Genomic DNA, 27,370 nt, shown 5'->3' on the forward strand with positions numbered 1-27,370 from the left:
TATAAATTTTAATCAATTTTTGGTACAGTGTGTCACACATTTTTGTGGCAGTCATCTTGAATCACATTTCTATCAAGCAGTCCTTTTAATGGTAATTTAATTGAACCATCTTTTCTTTTGTGCAGTACTTTTGTCTTGATCAGGGTTTTAATTCTACAAACATCTTGTTAATATGTCTAGCTACTTATCAGTCACTCTGTCAACTGTTCTGTTACATTATATAGTTGTAATCTGAACTTCAGGTTTTTGAGGCATTCAGTGCATTGCTTTAGTTTGTGGTATCTAGCAAAACAGAAGACGCTGTAAGCAGGATTTTATTGTGTTATGCAAAATGCTTAATCTGCTGTTCAGATTTACTGTACCAATTTTCTAATAGTTTGGATAGAACAAAAATAACTGCTGTATGATGGAAATTTGTACAACTCTGAAGGAGGAGTGTTTCTGCAAGGCACTGTACTTGCTGAGAGCTCAGAATAAACTGAAATAACAGTAAGAATGTACAGTTGCAATGCGACAGCTGCTACACTTGTTCAATGTGCAAAATGTAGTGAATGGAAACACCATTGTTTTAGTGAGGAGACTTAAAATATTCTTTGAGGAATAATCTACGAGAATGGTTTTCTTCATCTCTGTCTTCATATTTTTGGTTTGTGTTTGCATTGATATACTGCTTTTGCTTTAACCTTTCATATAAGGAAGTAATTTATTCTGTAAGATAAACTTCTCGGTGCTGGATTTGATGTAATAAACATTAGTGTGAAGTTATTTCCTCATATGTAAGAAAGAATTATTTTTTTCTACATGCCATCAAAATCTAAAAAAGGTATTTAAAAGCCAACGTACAGGGAGATAGTAAGATACAGAGTAATCTTCAAAGTCCAATTTTCAGGAATATCCTCAAAATAAGAGTAGCACCTGATAAATAGTATATTTGACTTGAATGAATGGTTGGTTTGGTTTTTTTTTTGCTAAGTATTTACTTGGAAAAGATGAAACCGAAAGGTACTTTGCACTTTCCATAAGATGTGAGCAGCTCCTCTGAGAATAAACTGAATGCATGATTTTGGTTTATAGTGATTCCTCTCATTTCAGAAGTTGGGGAACAGACTGGTGAGGTAGGTTACTCCAGCTCTCCAGCAGAAGCACCTCCAAGCAAGTCTCCATCAATGCCATCCCTAAACCAGACCTGGCCAGAATTGAATCAGAGCAGTGAGGTTAGCACTTTTGAGTTATTTCATTGCCAGTCAGTAATTAAATTGTGTGTGCATCCATAGTTCATCATAAGTGAACTGTTGATTACAAATTGTGAAAAAGTTAGCAGGACAATAGACACAGGAAAGTTCTACATGTGTTAAATTGTAAAAAAGGTAATGTTTTCCTTCTCACTTTTCTGTCTCATTGTGAGATGAGCTACTGTTTAAAATGTTGTCACTAATGGTAATTAGGCTTTATATTAATCACAAAATGATCTCATAGTATTTATTGGAAAAGTTGAATTAATTTCTGTGGGTGTTTTTTTCATTTAGGGTGGGTTTTTGGTTGATGGGGTTTTGGTATTTTTACCTCTGAAGGGCTATTATAGGCAACGCTTTTGCAAAACTTCAAAATAAGTTTCTGTCAGATCTGGACACTGAGACTGATTTCTAGATGTGATTTTTACCTTGAAATATAAAATATCTCACCAGTAATGTAGAGAAGTCATAGCTCTGGGTTTGTTTCAGAAGCAAAGACTCAAATTTGAATCTGAAGCCAACCATTGGCTAAATTTATTTAAATTTTAAATTTTTGCTGTTATGTACTTATGCTTTATCTTTCTTTACCATATGTATTTGCTGTATAAGCAGTGTTATATAGTAAAGCTGTATTTTGTTAGAATTTGAAACGGAAGTTACCAAACAGGATATTAATATTTTTTTTCACCACAAATGCCCATTGTTTAAAAAGCCTGTAAGAGATTGATTCCTAGAGTTTTTCATGTTACTCTGTTTTGACATTTTTGCCCTTGACTTAGAATAAACCAGTATTTTATTCTAAGAGCGGCTTCAGAGACTCAGATGAGTTCCTGATTGCAACCATACTACAAATATGATGTAGGCTTATTTTTTGTTATAAGGGGGGGGAAAGGGGAAAAATATTGAAATTATTTTTGGAAAACTCTTTTCATTTAATAATCTGAGAGACTCAAGAAGAATCTAAAACTTGTTTTAACATCTAAGATAGTACTGTCAATAGCTGAGTATTATCTTACCCACTTCTCTTACTGAAAGAGCTCTTTGTGGCTTTCTTCTTTCTTTATTACACTTCAAGTGAATAGAAGATTGGTAGTAAAAGATTTAGACAAGCCAAAGGAGAGTCAGTATGAAACAGAAAATAAGCAAATTTTTAGGATTAAAGTTAGGAACGGAGGAAATTTTCTTCCTCTCAGGTGGAAGGACTTTGTGAAGTCTGCTGTTCATCTTAAGAGCAAATGCCAGCCTCACGTTGATGTCCTTACCAAATAAAAAACGTAGGAAGTGATTTAGTGATTCTTAGGTGTTGTACTTGAGTGACTCTTAGACTGCTGGTAGGAAGCTATGTTTTAGGAGGCAGGTGAGCAGATATTCACTTGTTGCTAACTAGCTGTAAACGTCTGCAACTGTATTAAAATTTGCATTGATACATTCCCTCATGTTTGCAATAAAGATTTAATAAATTAATGATTTGTTAAGCTACATTGTAATTGAACAGATTCCTTCAGTCAGTATCCAATGCAACTTAAACCAATTGAATAAGGTAATTACAGTGGTGGAACAAAGTTAATGACCATTCTCTGTCAGCCAAAATCTTGTCTTACAAAACTGACTTTGTCCATTCAGATAGGTAATGTGGTATTTTTCTTCTGAAAATCTACTAAAACTTTAAGAGGTTTGGAAAAGTTCTTGTACTAAATATACTACCAGATACTAACTATACTAAAATGAGTTGAACAATTATTAAATGTTAAGAGTTTTATGTTCTAACACAAAGGATTTTCTTATTTTTCAGCTATATTGCTTGCTTCTTGCTCCTCAGCATTTTCTTCTCAGCATGAGTCAGGTCAAAGTCCTCGAGGTTTTAATGCCATGAAAAAACTTCTGGTATTACTGCAGGCACCAGTCTAATTGTTTCCTCTTTGAATCTCTTAAAACTGTCATCAGCAAATGAATTGCATGAAAAAGTTATGCATCTTTGGATCATTTGCCTTTCCAGGCAGATTCATCCCCATTAGTTTCAAAACTGTTACTCTGTCTTTTCTAGCTCATAGTTGGTTTTTAAATTCCAGTTGTTAGGCTCAGCTACTGTAAGCTCACAAGTATGGACCAAGATATCAGTCTCAAACCTCAAAATAAAGAGCACCATGACAATCCACCTAACTCTGGATACTACATGCTTCACACCCTCACCTCTTCACTCATCACTCCTTTCTCACTTCAAACATCTTTTTCATCCAGTCTCAAGGCTGAGCACTAGGTTCTGAGAGCTTTAAAAAAATTGAAAAACCTACTAAATTCTTCATATGGTCATACTAGTTCTGACACAGATACGGAGATTTGCTCTTGAGTTCACAACAGTTTCACCTTGTTTCAAATGTCTTGGTGGTTTTTTTTAGTAATGGTTCAGGTTTCTGTGAGTTTTAGTTTCTAGCAATTAACCTTTTGAAAGTATTTTTGAAATATTTTTGCAAGTCCAGAAAAGTATTTTAGTTTCAGCTAGTAGGAGTTTTATCCTAGCGAATCGGTTGTATTGTCAGTGCTCTTAAACCTTCCACAGGATTCGAGATGCAGTCCAGTAGATCCTTAATACATGTAGCTTTCTATTAACCAGGGATTTATCAGTAAATAGCTTCCAGTAATATTTCAGGATGGAGCACAAATAGCATATTCCCAAGAGCAGTCAGAAGGTGTTGGTGTTCGTTTGTGTGTGGCCAGCTAGGCAACCTGAGGACAAGTAATAAATGTCCTGCGGTTTGGCTTCAGGGGAGTAGAATAAGAGATAAATTCAGCATCCTCTCTAAAAAAAATAATATTTTAGCATTGATCTGAACTATAACACAGATGCTGTACGCCTTTATGGAAGTTTTGAAAAATTAAGAAACCGTATTTCTGTAATCAAATGGTCCGTTTGCCAGTCTCATTAGTAACTTTGAAGCCATTGGGCAAACTGAGTTTAAAAGGGTAGTAGTGGTAGTCCTAAAATAAATATTAATGCATGTTTCATTAAAATGAGCAGGAAGAGGCCAAATCAGGGGAGAGGCTGGCAGAACTTGGCCAGTTTCTGACTTGGTAAAAATTGGATCACTCAACAGTGTAGCTCCAAACTACTTGCAGCGTGGCCCCTTCATGAAGGAGTGGAGTGGGAGACACGGAGGTGAACTGTTTAATACAAGGAATGGACAGAGCAGTTAATAAGGGAAACCATACATCCTTACTAAAAAGGCTTCATTAGATTCTGTCCATGAAGAGGGTAGTTTTATGTGTACAAAACAAAAAAATAAAAACAACAAAAAAAAACCACAACCAAAAACACAAAACCAGGAAAAAACCCACTCCTCAAAAAAAAAAACATGAACACTATCCCATAATCTTTGCCTTAATTTAAAGTTTGAAATGAGGAAATAAGGCTCTGTCTCTGCAAGGAGCAGCACCGTGCATTAAAGCACTTAAAAGTTTAGTTAATATTTTTCTGAATTTAATTTGTGCTGATCGAAAACAGTTATTTAGGAATTTCCATAAAGAGTTATTTTGGAAATAACTGTTTTAGACTAGGTTTACCTAACAGACGATTCATTAAATATAGATTGGTGTAGAGGAGAATGTGGAAGGAGGTTGACTAACACCATATAGTTTGTCCTGTATCTTCTAGAGTCATTTACGTTTATTTGCCTATAGCGATGGGACAAGAATTTTGACAAACTTTCTGAGCACTAAAAATTTTGTATTTGTAATTTTTATTGTAGTGTTTGGAACTTGGTTAATATTTACTTGTTGTTTTACCAAAATATAACAAATTTAGCATTCCTGTTGTGATTTGTGATCTTGTTTCTGGATCACAGGCTAATTTTATGTACTTTGGTACTTTGTTGATCTGGTTGTGGCTGTAGCTTGACTTAATAAGCATGAGGACTCTTGACAACCATATATTGATGCAGCATGCCTATATCTTACAAAATTGTTCAGAGACTGATTTATTTGCTTTTAGCAATCAACAGTGTTTTTGAATTTAATTCTTTGTCTTGACAGTGATTTGGACTTGTAAAAATACTCTTTTACAGCATAGAATCACTTCTCAGGGGTTGCACTGGCAAGCTGAACTGGTGTAATTGGAGTACTCTGCTCAGTGTTGATTTGTCTGGGATTTTGTAAGAAAATCGGCATTTACAAAAGTTTGAAACTCAGTAGCTACAAAGCTGAAGAACCTTTCTGTGGACTTTATAATTACACGCACAATATGTGGCACTGATTTTTATCTCTACAGTATTTGAATGGCTTAACCAGTTTTTTCACTTGTATGATTTGCATTGGCAAACATGAAATCTGAAGGTACTTCTTTGGTGACTGTGCACCTGTATCTTCATTATGGGATGTGACTGTAAAGATTAATATTGGCAGATAACAAACTTGGTCGCACAACAATCTCAGACTGAAATAGAAATGCTTAATGTGTATTAGTGTCCAAGTCGAGCACTGTCCAGTGCAAATATAGTACTTTCCAGTGCAACCCCTATGCTAAATCTCCTCAGTGATCTTTTACTCCCATCTTTTTCATCATGCTGACTTCTCTCCTCTGTCTGTTCAGCAGTGGGAGACATTTAGCGAACGCTCTTCAAGCTCACAAACTCTGACCCAATTTGATTCTAACATTGCACCAGCTGATCCTGTAAGTCAATCACTTAGCTTGCTTGTTTGAAATTAATTTTATTAACACTGAATTTCCATTCATTGTATTTAGCTGTTAATGCATGATTCCATGGACTGCTTTTTGGGGAATGGTGGCAGGCTTCTTAATTTTTGTACCTATTTTAGGAATTTAAATTTTCTAGTACTGCTCATGTTTAATATCTGAGTGCAAAGAATGCTTTTTTCCCTTGATTTTGATATAATACAACACTGCTATCAAAATCTGTATTACACGAAGTATTTAAATGTAATGGTTTTTTCAAAATATTTATAAGTCAACATAAGGGCCGCTCCCAGTGATAAACCGGTCTTGCTTTAGATTTTTGGCTTCAGTGTTCTGTTTTTTTCGATTTGCAGAGCTTGATTTGCACAAACTCTTAGGACTTGACAATGCCAACTTCACTGAAAAAACTACTGGGCTTTAATGGGTGTGGTATTTCATATTCTGAAGGTTTTCACCAAGCTCCTTTTATTAATAAGGCTTTTAATATTTCTGCAGCTAAACCTATATGTTTCTAATGCTTTACTCGGTGAGGAGTGCTCTGGAACATTATGTAGATAAATATCTTGCCAAGTTTGGGAGCCAGAAATTCACTACAGTGTTTCAAGTTCTGCTGGTTTTAAACTTCATAGCATGTGACATTGAAGCAGTTTTGAAATGCTTTAAATTATTTCAGTATTTAGCTGCTGTTTTCATCCTGCTTTTCTTACAAATTAGCACTGTTAGTGTCCATTTTAATTTAATTAATTGCAGTATTAGTGTCCGTTTGATCATATAAAATATATAATAGGTGTACATAATACGCATTTAAATGCTTTTCGTATTAAAAAGGTCACTTCTGAAAAGATATAATACATAAATATACATATATTTTAAGTACATCAGTGCTCCACTCTGAGTTAACACGATATTTATGTGGAAATAGTATTTCTAGATGGTGGAAGCTAGAATTCAATCTGCACTGTTCTCTGTGCTCAGAATTGCCCTTAGTAAACATTAAAAACAAATGAAAAAGTCATACTTAAAGTGAAAACCAGTGAAAGTGAAACCCTTTTCACCTGAGAGAGATTTTTTTTGTTTAAATGTACTGTATTTTTATGTTTTAATGAACTAAACGTGATGGAAATCAGTTTATAGTTGTTTCTTACTGTATATAATTGCTTGACAGTAAAGAGCTATTACTGTCTTGTCTCCACAATAAGACAGTAGTTTATTTTTACACATAATTATAAATGACAGAAATCTGAAGTTTGAAACTTTTTCCCATACATTGTTAACCTAGAAATTAGAAACAGTAATGATATATGGAAAACTCATATGTAGCCATATATATTTGTGTGTGTGTGCATAAACAGAAATTCAACAGAAATGCAGAAAAAATACTGGGAGATCACATTCTTGAGTTGTTTTCTTACAGTGCTTGTAGTTGTGAGAAATTTTAAAGAATGGTGAGCATCTTTACTCCTTGCTAAGGTAACAGACTTTGGGAGCAGGTACTTCAGGGTCTTTATTTGCATATGAAAATAAGTACAAATGACAGCAAATTTTCAGTGTCAGTGTGCAGACTTGTAATTTTAGCAGTCTCAACAGTGATGCATAGGACTGATTTATCGAACAACTGCTTTTCCAAAGGAGAGAATCCGCTTTCTTGAGCAGTTGTTAATAACTGACTATAGAGTAAATTCATAGACCAGTTCTTTTCTCTTTTTGGTGGAAAAGCAGTTGCTTTGAAGGTAAAAAAAGTGGAATGAGTTAAAACAGCACATTCATCCCCTGATATGGGAACATAATTTGCCTGTTGTAAGTGAAAGTTGGTAACATGTTGTTTTGTGTAAAATTAGATTCATTATCTGAATTATGAATTAATATGCTATACAAAAATATATTTAAGATCTTTGCATGATAATCCCATTGCAGGGGGAAAAAAGGCAATATATTTTAAAGCCATAACTATTCCTAAAAGCCTGGTGCAATAAGAATGTTTGAGCTGCAACTAGAAAGTGGTTTTAAAAAGTTTGTATTTGCAACAAGAGTAGTGCAAGTCATTTTAATATTTTCTAAAACTGCTTAATGTAAATTATTCTTGATGACATTGATCTACTTGAGTAGGCAGAGCAGATTAAATTTCTGATAGAAGGGTAGTTTTGAAACTTCTTGTTGTTTCTAGGGTCAGAATATAATCTGGGAATTTTTTTTTTCTGCTCTCATTGTTCCACCCATTCATATATTCTGAATATAAATGACGGGAAAAAAAAAAAACAAAACTCAGACAGGTATGTCCATGTTTTTAGGTAACGAACAAACTTGTGAACAAAAGTAGAAGCTTTGAGATTTTTTTAAGCTATCTATGTGGTTATCTACAGAAACATTGCTAGTGCCCTTTTTAAGTAGTATGCTAGGTTACACCTTAAAAGTTGTTACAGAACCTTCAGCTTATAGAGCTTTGGTTTTATGGGTATATTCAATTCCCTGGAACTGTGTATAAGATAAAACTATTAAATTCTGCTTAGAAATTACATTTCGTATGGTGTCAGTGACTCTAATAGAGCAATTTAAAACTAGATTACATCAGTTAACTCTAATCTCCTCCACAGGACACTGCAATTGTGCACCCAGTTCCCATAAGAATGACTCCGAGCAAAATCCACATGCAGGAAATGGAGCTTAAAAGAACTGGAAGTGGTAGGATATTTTCTCTTGCTAACAAGGAAAGTTTTGTAAAATTAGTTAGTTTTGCTTCCTTAGACGTGCTGACTTTTTTTTCTTCTCCTTAGGTGAATATATCTGGAGTTGTAACTAGCATAATTAATGAGATTCGCTGAGTTAAGAATTAGAGTAAAGATTAAGTAAAGATTTCTCAGTGTTAAGAGCTGGGAATAGAAGTAACACTGTTACAATGTAAAACTTCAAAGCTAAAATAATTCATACACCAAAAGTGTTAAAATACGACAACTTCAGTCTTGAGTGCAGCACTTCAGATAAGGGCAGAAAACTAATGTAAATCTTTGGCATCAGAAGTAAAGGCTGGTTCAGATACTTTTGTTTATTTAGACTTGTTTGTCTGTCTAGATCATGCCAACCCTACTAGCCCACTACTTGTGAAACCACCTGATCTCCCAGAAGAAAACAAAATGAGTTCATCTGTAAAATTTACATCTGGAAATACAGTTAGTAAGTATCAAAGTACTTTCTGATCTCATTTTTTATGTTACATAAAATGTAGATCTGATACATTCTTCAATGAATGAAAACTTCCTAGATAAGGTAAGTTTATCTCATTTTAGAGCTTCTGCTTAGAGACATTTATGATATGAAGTGTATATTAAAAGTAGTAATTTTAAAAGTTCTACTGTTGTCACTGGAGATGTTTTCCTGCCATATGTGTTCAAAAAAGTTCGTTTTTGTCAGCTCTTTTCCATCTTCCTGTTTTCTCTTTTGATCTTAGGATGGGAAATTGAAATTATGGGAAGTGGAATTGACGAAGTAGCATTTGATGCTACTTCCTCAGAACCATGTCACAACAGGTTTTCTGAAGAGTGAAAACCTGTTGACCACAAAATTTTCAGGCAATTCTCATCTGGTTTAGCTACTAAGAAAATGCGTTAGACTTCTAGATTTCTTTAAGTACAGCTTTTCAACTGGTTATTTACTGAAAACCAAAATGGCTTTTAAGAGAGTCTCCTGTGTCAAAACATTTTGCATTATTTTGATTTGATTAGTCTACTTGTCTAATATTGAGAAAGGTCCCAGATTAAATGTAGCCTGATGGAGTCTGTTTCTGAGATTTTTTTTGTTTTATTTAAACTGGGAACTTTTCTTCAGTAAAAATAATGTTTGAAGAACTCATTTTTTTGTCCTTTGCATTATTAAGATAGTAGTATTTTAGTTGGTTTGTAATACAGGAATAATTTAGAAAGTGCCTCTTCGTGTTTTGTTTTTCTCATGAACTCTGTTTCAGTGGCACTCTTTGTTCTGAGCAATGTCTTGAGCCTGTCTGTCTTTTTCTTTTCAAGCAGAGTTCTGTTTTTACTAGGTAGTCTTCTGATGAAAAAGAAAGAATGAGCAAACATGGTCTTTTAGTGGAGAAGCTGCTACTATATGCAGGATCTAAATTCTGAGAGCCCTTCTGTACCCTGTTTTCCTTGTCTGAGTATAGCTAAACCTTTGATAAAGGGCCTGTAACTGTATTTATACCAAAAAGTATTCTTCCCTCAGAGGAAGAATGTAGTGAAATAAAACAAACCTCATTGCAATGTAACATAAAGTCACCCTGTTCCTTTTTCCGTCTTCTAAGGTTGGTGACAATCCTTCAGCACTTCTAAAATCAAGCATGTCCTACTCCTTGGTGTGGTTGGTTTTTTTTTTTTCTTGGATGTCCCTTAACTCTTGTTGGCTAGATGGTTGAAGTGCTAGAATGTCAAGTGTTTAAAAATTATTGCTTATGAAACTTATATTTTGTATTTTAGATATAACATTATTGTCATTGTTTATTCTTCAGTACATCCCAGTAGTAACTGACAACTCACGGTATTGGGCAAGGGCGTTTGGTTTGTATTGGATCCTTCGATTATTCAGACTCAAGATTTTTGAATCCTGGCCAGATGATACCTTACAGGGAAACAATACAAGGACATAAACATTTTTAAAAATAAAAATTGGGTATTTGAAATCATATATTATCTGTATCTGTTAGAGTATATTAATGATGCGAAACAAATATGAAACTTTGTACTTTTTTTTTTACCAGCAGATGGTTACAGCAGTTCGGACTCCTATGCTTCAGATCCAGAGCAAATTGGAAGCACTGTAACGCGGCAACGGTTAGTAGAGTAGCAACTGCAAAAAAAAATAAATAAAAGGTGTTTAAAGAAGCCTGTTCTGAGCTTCTGGTTGTTTGACAACTAGGTTGTAAAATGATGGCTAAATAGATTCTTAACTTTAACACTCAGGAATCTGGAGGCAGTCTGTTTTCTAATGCGTTAACAATGTATTCCATTCCTATTAATGTGTAAAGTGAAAATTCAAAAAATAATGTAGTCTAAAAAGCTGTTTGATGTTGGCCAATCAAATGAAACTCCACATTCACTCAGAAATCTTAATAAAGACTTTCTCCTTAAACTCAAGGGAATGTAGGCACAGGAGATCTTGATGTTACTTGAAACCAATTTTTTTTAAAAATGTCCATTAGGCATTAATGGAGAAGGACCTTGTGACTTTGTAGCATAAAAGAATAAAACATAGATTAGAAATATCATGGCAGTAACTCAATCTCCTTTAATAATGGACTTTTATAAAATGAAGGGCAGTCACAGACCCAACATAAATTAAGGGATTGGAGGAAAGCTATGCAAGCACATAACCAACAACTGTATCATTTGACATAAAAGAATGTGCTGTACTAGCTGGTGCTAATTGTTCCCATTAAATCTGCCTGAATAGGATTAAAAACCAGCTACGCCATTAACCAACTTACAATCAGTTTTGGAGGTAAGTTGCAAAACAAAAATAATTAGGGTGACTTCAATAGCAGAGAAAGATTTGCAATTGCCTCTTAGTACAGCAGCTTGAAAATTTCTTTCCTCCGTTTTTACTTACTGGCAAACTTGATTGTCCTGATTCTATGTGTGGTTTTGCCCTATCAACATGATGGTTTCGACATGTTCTTTTCATCTCTGATCTTGGGTTGGGTTCTTTTACTGAACTTGTGTAGATGAGTGAAGCTTTCTGATGAGTTGGCGCGTTACAGCACAGGTAGCTTCTGTCCAGATCTGGCAGTTCTGGCAGTGTCCACCCAGGAAGTTTTTCTCTCACGTCTGCTTTTACTTCCTTCCACTGATAATCTCTTCTACCAATTGCAACTTTATCCATAGAGATGGCATTGTCCTTAATGCTACCATTAGTCCAGAGTACTTCTTGTATTTTCAAAAAGCGAAAACTGGCAAGGCTGTGTCAGATAATGATATTTCAGGAATGTCCTTAAACCACTTTCTCCCTTTTTTAATCCTAGTTGTGGCTTTTATACTAGACGAGCTAGAGGGATGACCCTAGGAGTCAGTGTAATTAGACTTGTATTTCATCACTTGGAGAGTTACATACCGTTACAGAAGCATTGAGCTGGAGAGTATATTAAGAAAGCAGATTTTCTGTCTGGACTTACACATTCAGGAATTCTAGGGTTTATGTGAAACTTAAGTACCTCTTACCTCTCCTAGTTTTATATTTTATGATAGTTATAGAAGAATATTACAGAAGTCAGTCGTGGAAAAGATTTTATCACGCATTCATGAGTTGAATAAAAGAGTAGCTGTAGTCATGTCAGTGATTCAGTAAATATGTCTTGCTAAAATTGGACTAGTTATGAAGTTTCTGCAAGCTGTTTTTAAATGGAAGCTGCAGAAAAATTCTGCATGCAGTGAATCCCACTTAAATGGCTCTTAGTGCAGTACTTCATCCTTCTATCCTTTCTGAATGTGTGCTCGATGAGCTTACAACAGGTGTCCACTAGATGGTGATCCTACCTAAGAATGAGTTCAAATTTCTGAAGATGCTACCAAGTATATAGATTTGGAAAATTTTAGGCAGCGAATTAAATAACTGTCTTGTACACTGAGATACTCCTTAAGCTTGGTATCCATGGAGGCAGGTCCAACAGAAACTTAATATTCTTCTTCAATGACATTGAACTTAACCCATTTAAAACCTAAGTAGGATGTTGACTACATGTACTTTGCAAATTATAGTGACTACCATCTGGGTGGAATTACCATATTTAGGATTCTCTGTTCCTGAACTATGATTATTTTGGGATGTGTGTCAAGCTATTGGTTTCCAAAAGATAAATTACTTGTGGTAATGTAACAATAATCTGGATAATGGGCGTTTAAATAAATAGAAACATAAAACCAATGTGAAATCAATGAATACCAGAAGGTTTACAACTGATCTTGCAGTCTTCAAAATCAGTGGTGATCAGGCTCTTTTCCATCTGTCAAACCTTATTTTCTAATTGTATACCCTTAAGAACTTTAGAATTTTAGTTCTGTTGTAGCCACCTAAAATCACTACAGAAGCTTATATGTTTTGCAGATCACATTCAGGAACATCTCCAGATAACACTGCACCACCGCCACCCCCTCCAAGGCCTCATCCTTCTCATTCTCGATCATCGTCTTTGGATATGAACAGATCCTTTTCAGTTACACCAGGTATACTGTGTTCCTAGTGTTTTTCAGTACATATATTCCTCAAGCAGACAATTTGTTTTTCCTCTGAAGAGATTTAGAGTGTGTTTTTTAAAACGCTGCTTCTGAATGAAAAAGCTGAAAATGTTGTTACTCTTCCTGTTTGTATTAAAACTTACAGTCCACTTTGCTTAAACAGATCATTTAGAAGTAAATTCTGAATGCTGGCATTGTGGTGCTTTGGGTGAATGTGGGAAGCAAAGTTGGGAAATAACATTTTGGTAGAGCACCCACATGCAGTGAATTGCACCTGCCAGGAAATTTTCAAGAGGAGTTCTTTTGGTATCAGGTGTATTAGAGACAGGTGTTAAGTATTTAACTTCAGAGGGCACTTCTGATGCTCTGCTTCATGGGGTTTTTTTATATCTTTTTTTTTTTAAGTACTTGTCAGTACTTTTCAATTCAGGATCACAAAGTATGAGAAAATGTTGAGTTTATAATGAGGGTAAAAGAAGAAAAGGACTAAGATCAGAAAAGTATGACCATGTCTGTACTTTGAGCTGGAACAAATTGCAAGGCCCATGTTCCGGTTCTTTGTTTTGTCTGTTCATAAATTTGAAAGGAGATGACATTACAATTATGGTCCTCAATATGACAGGTTAGTATGTAGGCAAAATGCAAGATTTCTTCATGTTGACAAGTCAAAAAAATAGATAGCACTGTAATGTCAAGAGTAATAATCCTGGCCAAACTCAGTGCCTCTTTTACAGGACAGCAACAGGCTGGAGTTGTTGCCTATCCCCCTGCAGTGCCTCCAAGACCACAGCCTTCACAGGTGATGTTGTCGCTTTTGGAAAATCATACTCTAACTCGGTGCATCATTTTTATCTAACTCTGAATTTTACCTTATCTCTAAAATGAGTAGTATTGCTTGGTAATTTTTTGAAACTGCCAGGATGTGAACGATGGCAAAACCTAGACTATAGCCAAGTATTAGCCTTTGCTGAATAAAGAATTGTTTCTGGTGGAACGATGGGAAGGGATTAAAGTAGAGATTGAGGAGGCATGAGTGACTCTGGAGCTCTGAGTTGTAGGAGAGAGAGGAAAGTTACGCTTCCACATTTCTTTCCCTGTGTAGCTAATAGGCTGTAACACAGACCGTGAGAGCAATCTTTTGAAGTTTTGCAAAATAGGTGTTTGTCTTCCGTCCACGTCTGGCACAGGGTATAGTTTTACATAACATGCCTGCTCCCATAAGGAGTGATCCCATTTCTTCCTTTGTCACAGGCTTGGTGATCTTTGCAGTCCTGGTCTGAGTCAATTCAATGAGCTGATTTGGTAGAAAACAAATCCTGTGAAAATTATTTTTTCCTTTGTCTCAGCCATCTGAATCCTTCAATTGCTGTGCAGGTCTGACGTGGGACAGATAAAATTGCTTTTCAGTTTTTTAGCAGCAGCTACTTGTTAGAACCTGAGTTACCAGAAGCTGAAGTCAGTCAATGGATCCAGAAATCATCTGCAAAGGAGGGTACAATGACAGACATACTCCGTACAGTGTGATCACATAAGCCAGTTTCCCTATGGAACTGGACTAAAAATCTATATCAAGCCTGACAGAGCCAAGCTGGACTGTTACAGCAGAAACATCTACTGTCCAATGAGTCTAGATAGTCTTACAGTGCATCCATCTTTGGTGTCATTCTCTGGATAATAGCACATATGATTGAACTTCCTTTTCCCTTAAATATTTCTGGTTTTATAAATACAGATTGGTCTGTCTGTTTGGGTGTTGGATGAGGTGCAGTTTGTCCTACTGACAGAATGTAAATCTTTGCCTACTAAAAAGGCAAATATCTTTAACGTTGTCACAAACTGCTGCTTGGTGAGATTCTTTGCATGAGATGACGGTCGTAAGAACAACATCACTAAATATTTTTGTTGTTTTATTTGCAGGGTGCAGGTCCTCATGTGCATCGCCCAGTAGATGCTGAAGGTCTAATAGCTCATACTAGTACCTCACCTCAACAAATACCAGAACAGCCAAATTTTGCAGACTTCAGCCAGTTTGAGGCATTTGCTGTTTCAGGTGTAAACAAAGAGGAAGAAGATGAAATTGAAACGCACTCAGAAGTCTTGCAGGTGAGCAGAAGTGAAGGTCTTGGTGGTGGTATTACACAATTGACATAATAAGACTTTGGTAAAGCCTACTTCTGCTGTTTTCAGGTGGGTTTTTTTATGGTGTCCCAATCCACTGCGACAAGGCAGTTACTTTACACGCTGCTACACTTATTTAGTAATTGCCAAACAGCTAAGCAGAAGAAACTTTTGTTCTCGGTTCTTGATTGTAATTCAAAAGATTTTGTACTTAATAGCATATATGTGCACAAACATAATTGTATTGGTGCATTTAAGTTGTAGCACAGGCAAAATTTCTCTGCTCGCTCTTGCCAGCCTTCCAAATGACTTACTGGCAAGTTTTAAAGTGGTCTGTTGAGATGACTGTCAAGTATTGTAAACATCTGCTAAAACTTCATTAATTTGGTTTTGTTCAAAGCCATTGGACAAACAGCTAAAGTGAATAGAGCTCTGGCATCCTCATATAATAGATCATTACAGATGTTTACAAAACCATGTTTCCTACTATAGACACTGGACTTAAAAGTTTGGAAGCCTCAGGGTTTATTCCTATTAATGTCATAATAGTTTACTGCTATTTTATTAATTACTTCATGTTTTCCTTTCATAATTTGTAGCCTTCATCCAGATTGCAAGTTCTCTGGGGCACTTCGTCATCCTCAGTTGCAAAAGTACCTGTGGTGCTTTGAAGTTCTCACAACTATCACCAGCATGTTCTTGCTTCCTTTAATCAGGAAGGTCAATGACGTAGAACCATTTAAGCACTCTCTATATACCTCATTGCAAAATCAGCTATGTTAGCTTAAGCTGCCACTGAAAACTGCTTAAGTTAAGCTTGCTGATTGTTTTGCATTGAGGTGGATGGGGAACGGTCTCATTGTGTTCCACTGGAGGGATTAACCTTTGGCAGTAACAGATAATGGTGGTAATGTAATAGCAGAAATAGCTGTAGCAGTTTATCATCAGGCCACAGCCTCTTTTGTACTATACAGTGCCACATAATGTTGGAGATTTGACTTTATTCATAGGTCTTCCAACATCTGGAGTACAATGCTTGAGAGCAGAGTATTTTCAAGTAACTATTTTGTCCTTTTTTTCATAGTGATTTTAGATTCTGTATTGAATCTTAATTTCTGTATGAAGAGATGGGTCTGACTATTGATTCTGGAAGTACAGCTTTTTACTTATGTGCCTTCTCTGCAAGCTGCTCCCAGGCCAAAACAGTGTTTGTGACGAAGATAGTTTTAGATGGTTTTGCTCCAAAGCAGGTGGTGGTGGTGTATTCCAGCTTGTGCTTATAAAGAAGACTTGAACCTGGAATTTTAGGTGTTAACTGTATTCATGTATCAGAAAAACAACATACTTGTATTTATTTCAACTGTTGCTGAACGAAATACCTGTTAAGAAGTAGTTTTCTAAATATAGTTTATATCCCCTTAGGTTGAAAAGCCCTCTGATTCTGCAAGTTCTCATAGAGGTGCCAAAGCAGATGGAAGAGTTGAAGACAAAGTACCTGCTAATGTCCCCACTAGTGCGGTATGCAAAGTGCACTTGGAAGGAGAGCGCAGTTGTCTGATACATGTGAAATTATATGTCTGTTTTGATTTGCAACAGCAATTGTATACGCATCCACTTGAACCCAGTTTTCTTAGGTCCAATATGTGCTTGAAATAGGCACGTGTGTGGTGAAGTTTTGCATCAGAAGGTGTTCATGATTAGCTTTATTATCGAGATAGAAAATTAAGATACTTGTAAGCGTTCAAAATTATGAAACAGAGCAAAACTTTTAGTGCAGAACTTGGTTAACGGCTTTTTTCTTAATGACACGACACATAATTACTGGGGGGGGAAGCATGCTCTGAAATGTTGTGTATTTGCAGTTATCAGTTGTACCATGGTGTTTCGGCTTGCACGGTTCTTTGTCAGTGTGTAGCAGCTTACTGCCCTTTCACCAGGGGGTAGGATAAGTTGTTTTTTTTCCAGACCATATAAGAATGCAGCTAGATGTCCATTGAAAAATATCTGATGGGTTGTAAATTCAGTTAGCCCAGTAACTGGCTTTAAGAATATGTAACACAAACAAATTTCCAGATTGTAATCCAAGTAAAATGGAGTTCCTGAGAATTAACAGGCTGTTTTCCCCTTCAGGGTAAAGGCACTACCCCACTTGCTCCACCACCAAAGCCTGTTCGCAGAAGATTAAAATCAGAAGATGAGCTAAGACCTGAAGCTGAGGAACATACACAGAAAACAGGTGTCATAGCTGCTGTTCTTGCTTCACAGCCATCTATTCCTAGGTAACCCAAGAAGTGTATAAATACATCTGTTACTGGAAAGTTTACGTTTAAACAGCATACACGCTTTCTGTTCTAGGAGTTGCAAACAATTTCTGTGTGTTTTGAATTAGATTAAAAAACAAAAACCTTTAAACTGTTAAATTAAACGAGATCATCCTGAAGCCTCTACTACTGGGAGACCTTTTAGAGATATTGAACTGTGGAGTGTGAACTCTTTTTAACTTCTGCAAGTATGTTGGAAATAAGCGGTGGAAGTATTAAGGTGTAGTGATTAACTTTAAATAACGGTCACTGCGAACAGTCCAAAATGTGTAGTCTTTGTGTCCTAGCGTGAGATTAGACTGTTACGTTAGCCCTTTGAGGTAAATGAATGTGGTATGGTGTGTTGGGACTTCAGAAAATTGATTATGACAAGTATTTCAAAATGTGTTGCTTGCTGTTTCTTTGAAACCAAGTATGTGTGGCTTCCATGCGAACAAGGTTAATCAAGCCAGGCAGAAGAGGGAAAATTAATAATGTAACAAGTTAAAAAAATTTGAAAAGAGGATTCTTCTCATTTAAAAAAGAGGAACTGTAAATGAGCGATTCAGCTAAGTGACAAAATGACTTATTACAATACTTTAATATATTCTCAGATCAGTGGGGAAAGACAAGAAGGCAATTCAGGCATCAATCAGACGTAACAAGGAAACCAACACTGTTTTGGCCAGACTGAATAGTGAACTGCAGCAGCAACTAAAGGTAATTCCATAATCTTTGTCTAAGAGAAGAGCCTGAAAGGGCAAGATGTTAGTAATGCACAGTAACCAGGCATCTCTGCAAACCAATGATATGTATAGTAGAGGATATTGATATAAAATATTTAGTTGTTTTTGTAGATCACTGAATATACCTTTTTGTGGCAAGCTTTGTGAAATTACAACAAACATATTTTTCAATGTATTGATTTGCTTTCAGCTACACAAAAATAGAAAAGCCAAAATCTTAACTTAATGTTAGTAATTTGAGGTAGCTGTTGTCATCATGGGATACCTTAAAAGCAGTATTGAGAAGAGCAGCTGAAGTGGCTTGCTTTTTTCTGAAGGAACAAGAAAACCTTCAAGTCTTAGTAAAATTACAGATATTTTTAAACAAATATAATAATCTGGAATGCAAAAATTGCAGCTTAATAAGAACAGTAGTCATTTGTTCATTTAGGTCAGCTATTACTGTTTTGGATTTATCTGTAGGCACCATCTTAACATCTTTCTCTGGCTATCTTAGCTTTTACCTCTGTAATATTTCAGACTTTGTTTGAAAATATTATAGTTGGCTTTGCAGCTGGTTACAACTGTTTGGCTTTGGGTGATTTGAAAGATATGAAGGAAATACTAAATGGCCTCACTTTTGAGCAAGTATTGATTTTCATTGATGAGACATTGCTAGCTAGCCACTCTTCTATTCAAATTATGGGAAGAGTTCTCCAGATTCTAGAAAAAACTTAAACGTTAGTTCTCAAAACTGAAGCTGACCTTTACCGGTTTTGATCGCATGAGGAAATTTTTAATATTCATTCTCTCTCTGTGGACAGTCAGTAGAAAATCTTTCTTTTGTAGGATGTTCTTGAAGAGAGAATCTCCCTGGAAGTCCAACTGGAACAACTTCGACCCTTCTCTCACCTCTAAGCCTACTGCCGTTAACTGTGAATTTACTAATTTTGAAAGGGGTATTGGTTTAAAAGCCTATTTAAAGATCCATGCATCATCTAGCTCAGTGCACTCTATTCTACATTAAATGTTGTGGTTCTGTTTTGTCAATTTGTCCACTTTTGTATTTAAGTATTTTAATTTCAGTACAGAGAAAGAAAAAACTTTTTCCTGGAATGTGACACTGCCTCTCATATCATTTTCTGTGAGCATCCGTGATCTTTGTTGGACTTGAGTTTGCAGATTTTTGTCGCCAAAATTTCCAACTGGAATTTTTTAGTGGTTTCTTTTTTCCCGTTGAAACATCTTTGCAGAAGAGGATTGCTAATCAGTTGACTCTAAACTTCAAGCACGTAAACTTTTCTTTTGCTATGGCATTTGTTTTATTGTGCCAGAAAAGAGGAAAAACTAGTAATCTGTCATCAGCCAATGTTACTTCCCAAGCTGCCTTTCACAATTGGAAAGTTGTTCACAATTCTGGACAGCCTGCCTCTTTGCAATAAACCAACTTATTCAGGTTGACAGAGTTCTTGCAGGCTGTTTGCCACGTCAACTGGATTTGATTTTGTGTTTTTGTTGCATACATTATAGAGTATGTAACCACAGATTGCCAGGTGTTCACATTTTGTCCATTCATGATCCTGATTCAGCCGCATGCATATAAAGATTTATGGTACAATTGGTAGTCTGTCAAACAGACCCTTTTCAGTCCTCTCTTTTGTGAAAAGAGTTGGGTGTGAATCCCCAACATATTAATTACACATTACCTAAGCACCACCTGTAATTGCATGTTTCACACATTACCTTTTAATAACAGATCACATCCACCAGTCTTCACTATAACAAATTGTATTGTCAAGTAACGTGTCAATACCTCTATGAACTTCTAATTCCCAGCAAAAAAAAAAAAGTAAAAAATAAAAACCGAACAGTTTGCTTCTTAGGAATTCTGGGGTACCTTCTGTCATCTTGTTTCCAGGCCTTATTTCTCTGGCATATAGACAGGCTTCACTATTAACAGAGTTCCCTGAGTGTATCCTGCTATTCAGGTTGATGTACTGTATTAGGATTTGTTGTATATTGTATGATACACACCTTTTGATCTCATATGTAAATTTGCATTAATTGCTGACTAACAGCAGATATTCTATTTAATGGCTTCTTCTGGCTGTGGGATCATAGATGTTTAACTGCATGGATGTATCTCTGCAGAATCAGAACTAGCAATTGTGTGATTTTTACACCAATAAAACAGCACAATATTTTAATTTTGTTGATTCATCTTTACCTGGGAATTGAAACTAATTCAAACAGGAGGGAGGGTTTTATTACAGATCCAAAGGGAATTTTTGTCATTTTATGGCATGTGTGAGAACAGTTGATCATAATCCCTTGACCATTTTCTTCCCTCATTTTTTAGCTGTTGGTCAGAAGTGATCAAATTCTCATGGTAATCTGTGGCTATACTCCTTTTGTATCCTCCTATAAGTAAATTTAATATAGTTGTAACTTCTAAAAAGTGAATGTTAAGTACTGACTTGTGTCAAAGAAATGTATAGTTCTTTAATCTTCATTTCTAGTTTGATTTCCTTGAGAGTACCTTTCCAATTAAAACTAAATGGATCGCCTGTTAGCAGTCCTTATCTTCACTGTCTGTCTTCTGTGCTTAAATGAAATTCCTGTAACATCTGCTTTCCTTACAAAAGTATAGCTCAAGTCAGATTTTTCTGCTGGATATGCTGTTTGTTACAGTGAAAAAGGAAGTATTTATCTTTTTGGTTATCTTATACAGACTGCATAATTATGGTTAATTTTTATTACTATAACTATTCCAAGATTTTTTCAAATGTCATGGAAGTGTTGCAGGCAGCTTATGTATATAATCCAAAGCAAGATTCCCTGGTATGAAAGACATGAATGTCATAGCTGCATGAAAGACAGTACTTTCTATTTGCATGTAAAGGGATTAAGAAATGATAGCTAAATGGGCAAACGGTTACATATAAATTACATTTCAACTATGTCTTGCCAATTGGTAGATAAAGTGCAAGGCTTTGACTTAAAAAAATAAGGCATAACTAGGAAAATGCAAAAAAAACCCAAACAAAACCAAACCTAAAAACCTTGAAGTTGATGGACTAATCTCTTCTATTATAACTGCCAAGTAGCAAGAACTGTATTTAAAAAAGTGGGAAAAGTGGATCACTTACTGTAGTCAAAGAATGTTAATTTCAAACCAACTGTATCTTGTCCATAGTTTATTTTAAAGTTAAAAGTACATTTTTAAAATAGAACTATTTTCATATTAATATTTAAGTATTAAGCCTATGTTTATAGCCACAGGATTCTTAAATCAGAATCTAACATTTTAAGCTTAAATGTAAAAAGCCTTTTACATTTAAATGTGACGTGTACATATGAATTTCTGTAACATCCATATCTTTCTAGTAGAGTGACAAGTTAGTGTCTCAAGTGAAGAACTTAGGCAACCTGAACATTTTTGTGTCTTGCCAACAAGTCTGTTTTTAAGAATTCGTATGGGTTACTTTTAATGCATCATTCAGTGCGTTTTAAACCAGTTTTTCATGATCAGAAGAGCTTCTAACTGAAAAATTACTTATGTCTTAAGAACATCACTGCCAATGATGTTCAGAAGTTACCTCACTTAGTAATGTAACCCAACTTTGATCCCTTATAAAGTTATTTCTGTCTTTTCCATTTGTTTGATCTTGATCCGGTTACTGGATGCATTATTTTTTACAAACTTAGATTGTAAGCTCTTTGGGGCAAGGAATTATGTACTGTACGAGAGGCGTGCTTTCCATATTGCAAGTATAAATGTAGACTACTAAATAGTATGGAGTATGATTCATGTACCCAGCTAGGATGGATGGACGGCTCCATGCATTTCTAAAACACCTGCAAAATGTGTTTCTTTGGACTTTATGATTGGAGGAGTGGCTCTTTTCTCGTCGCATTTGCGTTTCCTTTGTTTCTCCTACTAATGTGCCTCTTTCTTCATTCCACCTGCTTTGGAGTTGTTTTTTTTCTCCATTCATTGCCTGTCTTTGGACTGCAGAGATTTCCAAAATGCAAAGGTAAAAAAGCTGAAAAGCCACTTTTTTTGAGTAGCATTTTAAGTCTACCCAATGTAAGCTAGTATTTTCAAGTTTTTTGTATTTCACATGCCCCTCATTTTACTTGCAATTGTACATGAACTAGAGGATCTCTTATTCCTGAAAATGTCTTATGTGGGATAAACAAAGTTGAGGTTATAAAAACTTAAAACTAAAGAAAATAAATTTGCAGCATTGTTTCTTGTGTGAGATGTCTCTGTCCCTTATGGATGGGGTGTGCTGTGTGTGCTCTACATTTAGGGCCAAGTTGACTTACTCTCCTGGGTTCAGCTATGCACAGATTTTGTCTCTAAATGCAGCTTTATGGATGACCTAGTCTGAATCACTTTCATAAAAAAACAAAATAAAAAATTCACTTTCTCCTGACTCATTCTAGTCTTAGTTTCTAGCAGAATGTAGTTTCACGAAATGGTAATATGTTACAAAAACATGTTACTCCTAAGTGAGTAATAACAATGCAATTCTTACTCTCTGTGGAAGATTAAAAAAATAACTTGTCTATTTTAAACATATTTGCATGCTTAAGTTGCTTAAATATTTTACAAAGCAATCCCTGTGCAGTTGAGTATTCAGCTATACTCCCCAAAGTTCCATTTTTTTGAGACCTACAACTTAATTTCATAAGCAGAATTCCAGCATGTTTTTCCATGCATATTGATGTATTAATCATTTATAATACAGCTCTCTAGAAGAAAAGGCATGGAAACCAAAGACTTTATTCTGTAATAACAAAAAAAAAATTAAATGTTACATTATTTTAAGTCTTTCAAAACAACTAACTATTGGTTGTACGAAAATGTCTATATACTAATAACCAAATGAGACTACAGTGTTGTCCTGATAATTAGTACCCAAGCAAAATATGAACTTTTTCTTTTTCACAGGAGTCTTCGAATTAATTGCTTGTCTAAATTCAGTTATGGGTTTGGGGGGAGGGTTTAATACTGTGTAATTTTCTTTCAGTAATATTTCTTTAAATTAGCAAAATGGGTTTTAAAGGTGCAATTCCTGCTTTAAATGTAGATTGTACACTTACTGTACCTGAACGGTACACTGCTGATCGTACATAATTGTACCTGGCTGTACACTCGTTCTGTACTCCAAAGTGATGTTACAGTACTCTTTTGCAGCTTACTGATATATAGGTATTCCATCTCTTGCATTTAAGTTATGTCAGAAACAGCCCTTGTTTCATTATAATACTCAAAAATTCAGAAATGTAGCTCTACAAAATACTAAGTTTGTGATCTCACAGCTGATATCCAAAGTTTTAAGAAGACTATTAGTACTATTTGTCACATTTGACAGCATGCTGTAGTATGGAAAGCTACATTAATTCTCTTCCATCTCTGGTAGAATATGTTCTTGATGCCTTCACTCTTACAGATATGAAGAATGCATCTAATCTGGAATCAGTTGAAATTACCCTGTTTTGACTGGTCTTGATTAAACGTGACAATAAACAAAACAAAACATCATAAGTAGTGAAAGCAATTTAAACTGACATTCCGGGGTATATTGATGAAAACCCAAATTCTAGCAATACTGCTGTTGAATCTCACATGACTGGAGTATCTGTTTCTCAGTCTGCTGAGGAGCTCACAGAGAGAGAGATACATCCTGCTCTAACAATGCAGGTAAACTCTTTGATAGATCCCATGTAGCAGCAACAGTGGCTTCTGCTTTCTGTTATCTAACTTCAGAGGTCTAACTGTGTTTCTCTCTCTGGCTCAAAAAAGACTGCATTTAAACTGACAGAAGAGGGTATGGTCCATGGGGTGGAAGAAGTTAAATGTAAGAAAAAAAGCAGCACTTCGAAGCGAGAATGTCTCCTGCAAGGAGCCTGTTGTTTTTGGTATCCAGTTGAAAGGCAAATCGGAAAGAATGCCATTTGAAAGACAGTTGCATTATTGAGAAAGGAGGCACTAAAATCAGAGATTCGCCCTGACACGCAGCTGAGGGAGCGGGAAGCAGAATAAGCATTTCAGCAGTTGCTGCAAACACTTGTGTATGTGAACACTTGTTAGGGGCTTCTGAAGGTCTGGCATATGTGATCGGCTGTGTCAGACTTGGCGAAAAGGTAGGTATGGCAGGTGGCTTCAGCAACGTGTGCTTTTTCAGCAGAAGTCAAAGGAAATACTTTGGGAAGCCCTATGGTAGCTTAGGAGTGTGTTTCATTAGTACAAAGTGCTGTTGTGCCTTACTTTGCAGATCTTGAACTGATACAGAGCTTGAGTTCAGTCTGACAATACTGTATGTATTTCAAGCAAAATATTATGAAAGTTGTTTATGGGAAGTTGTAATTCAATGTATTCTATCACAAAATGCAGAAGCGATACGCCTCCAACTTTGACTTTTTTTTATTTCCTGTTATGTATCCCTGCCCTTGGAAGAAGAGTGCTGCGATTTCCAACAAACCCCTTTCCTAGAGCTTCTGTGCCATTGTCTTTCACTGCCATCGTGAAGGAAATCAGTCACCTCCTTTCTGATCAGAAGGAATGAAGAGGTCATAGAAGAATCAAGAGGTCCTTTTGCAGTAGAAGGGTACTTAAAAGGAATATATTCCTTGGTTTGCTCTGCACTTTGGGGATAAAGTAGTGTCGAAGCAAGAAAATTCCTGTGGAAAAGCAGTATTAATTCACATGTCATTTTATCAAAATTAAGAGGCTAACTATTTTGATGGATTTTATGGTTTCCACCAAGTTGCTTCCATAGGTGGACTCGCTAATCAAGAAACACGCTAAAATTTGTAATCTCTTAGAACTTTTAGTGCCAAAAGTATCAAATGTTATTTTCTGAATGTTTGGGGGTTTTTTTATCCTTTTCTTTTGTAGCCTTTTCAGACAATGGAATCTTTTGAAGTTTTCAGACTTCCTTATTGCAAATAGCTATGCATGTAGAATAGCAGAAAAAATTTTGTTCTACTTGTGGGGAAAAAAATTGTATCCATTTAAATCCGTGATTGAAGTGGGGTTGCATTTCAACTGTCACAACTCAAGACTGTCCTGATCTGAATTAATACAGGGTGACTACTACCAAAAATTGAACTGAAAATAGATATGATGTTGATTCCAATCTAGAATTTTGGATTTCAATTTTTGATAAAGAGGGATTGTGATGTTCACGTATTATTTTATATTTGTGTCCTCACACTTTAAAACCACCAGTAAAGATAAAAGAAAAATGGGGGCAAATAGGTTGAACGCTGGATCCAAAGGAAGCCTGCAACTGTGTGTGTCAGTAGGTATAGATGTAGTGCTATTGTCCAACCCAGGTACTTGATACCGTGTGCTTAATTATAAGTCTGAATGCATGTTTAAATCAGGTAGGAACAGGGTTGAGATTTGCAGTGATAGGCTCTTGTGTAATAGCATTCGACTTTATGCTGCATCCGCATGTTTGGATGATCGAGGTGGTAAATTCAAAATTAATTTACTGCGGGAGCCTTTCAGTAAATTACGTGAATTTCTGTGTACTCCTCTCTTGGGCATATAAATTTACCAGTAGACATGTGAAATCGTGCATGCAGCTTGCTTTCTCAGCAAATCCGTATTTTAAGTGCATTCCTGAAACCTTAAGGTGAAAGTACAGCCTGATGCAAACTCATAGTAGTACAGTACGTCTAACTGCTGTGAAGTTGCATAAAGTTAACACTCTTAGTACAAAATTCATTCTTGTGTCATGTGGATTTGCAATCTGCTTGTAGTTGTCTTTAGAAATTTTCAGTTCTGACGTGGGATCCTGTGGGATCAAACCTTCGTTCAAATGAACTCTTCTATCCAACAAGCTGTAAGAAGTTCCTTTTCATTTCCAGCATGATAAATGCGGACTTCCCGCTGTCGATCTCGACTTCACCCTGCAAACTGCTGAGTCTGCAGGATAAAGCATGTTCCTGAAGAAGTTTGTACGTGTTTGAGATGGTAGACTGAAATTAATAATTTGCTTAAGGTCTGGGCTGACTTCACTCTGGAAATGCTTCTGTGAGAATATTTGAAACCTAGGTTTCAAATGAAAACAAAAGAAATTGTTATCCTGTAAAATATAAGCCAAGTTATTTAGCGTTTTTTAACTTTTTTAAACTAATTTTACTAACCTAAAACTACTTCTAGGCTACTTTGTCTTTCTAGACTGGCGCTTAACGTATGTCTGTAGTGTAAGACTATTCTTTTTTATTCTTGAGTTAGGAACTAACCCAGTGAGAGATTTCTGGGTTTGTTGTTAAAATCCTTAAGATCTCTATAAATTCAAGACACTTTATAAACGTACAGCTTTGATCTCAGACCTTGTTTGATTTGGTAGCCTATTCAGCCCCTTATTACTGCTCTGAAAGTATTAAGGTGCTTACAACTTTTAGCCTGTACAAAGTAAGAAAAACACTTTTTCTCAGCTAGGCAGCATATTCTTTCATGTACAACCAGTGAAAGTTGAAGCAGGTCTGCCAAGGTTACATTTTGAACTGGCTGTATTGCCAATGTTTAAAACTAAAATACAAAATGCTTACTTTTTTCTTGTAGTTTCTGTGGGGGTTTTTATTTTATATTAGATTAGATTGAAAATCCTGATACAGAAATGTAAATGATTTTTATTAGTTGCTGTGGTAGTCTGAATGGTCTAACGTACCCCTATTTTCTTTCACAGGTGCCTTGCAATTTTAAGGGTTCCATATAAATGTTTCTTGTATTGGCACACGCTTAACTGTTAGACTGCAATCGTTCTGGTGTTTTGAAATTTTCAGTCATTTCGGTATTTTGGCTTTTGTCTTAGTGCTGCTGCATTGATCAGGGTGGTCAGATTATTTGCAGCGTACTCTTTTTCTTTCATTCGCTCTGGTCCCAGTCTGCCAGTTCGTGGGAAAGCTTGGTTTGTTCTTGGTTGTTGCCTGCTCGGGGTTTTGTTGCTTTAATACTGTTAAAGACCTGTATGTTGGAGGTCTCATACTAATCTTGGTGTTTCTAAATAGGAGGGGGGAAATTATGATCTATTGCAGTGGTTAACTTTTTAAGATTCAAAACTTAGAT

The 27,370-nt window shown here is 35.8% G+C and overlaps 1 protein-coding gene across 21 annotated transcripts in view; it reads left to right on the forward strand.

Annotated features, from left to right (window-relative positions):
- REPS1 (RALBP1 associated Eps domain containing 1) overlaps positions 1 to 20,483 on the forward strand; it is a 63,703-nt gene extending 43,220 nt beyond the window's left edge. For 2 of the 21 annotated variants that reach the window (XM_074580566.1, XM_074580575.1), the window contains exons 9-20: positions 1,075 to 1,214; positions 5,815 to 5,895; positions 8,511 to 8,598; positions 8,986 to 9,087; positions 10,664 to 10,736; positions 13,003 to 13,121; positions 13,868 to 13,932; positions 15,051 to 15,236; positions 16,674 to 16,769; positions 17,382 to 17,530; positions 18,166 to 18,271; positions 19,126 to 20,483. In XM_074580566.1, coding sequence (XP_074436667.1) covers positions 1,075 to 1,214; positions 5,815 to 5,895; positions 8,511 to 8,598; positions 8,986 to 9,087; positions 10,664 to 10,736; positions 13,003 to 13,121; positions 13,868 to 13,932; positions 15,051 to 15,236; positions 16,674 to 16,769; positions 17,382 to 17,530; positions 18,166 to 18,271; positions 19,126 to 19,194 — 1,274 coding nt within the window. In that variant the 3' untranslated portion in view covers positions 19,195 to 20,483. The remainder of the gene's footprint in view (positions 1 to 1,074; positions 1,215 to 5,814; positions 5,896 to 8,510; positions 8,599 to 8,985; positions 9,088 to 10,663; positions 10,737 to 13,002; positions 13,122 to 13,867; positions 13,933 to 15,050; positions 15,237 to 16,673; positions 16,770 to 17,381; positions 17,531 to 18,165; positions 18,272 to 19,125) is intronic. The other 19 variants (XM_074580569.1, XM_074580576.1, XM_074580572.1 and 16 more) reach the window with 16 other exon arrangements.
- The last annotated feature ends 6,887 nt before the right edge of the window (positions 20,484 to 27,370 follow it).

Source organism: Larus michahellis, chromosome 3 (assembly GCF_964199755.1).
Source record: "Larus michahellis chromosome 3, bLarMic1.1, whole genome shotgun sequence".
Lineage (NCBI taxonomy): Eukaryota > Metazoa > Chordata > Aves > Charadriiformes > Laridae > Larus > Larus michahellis.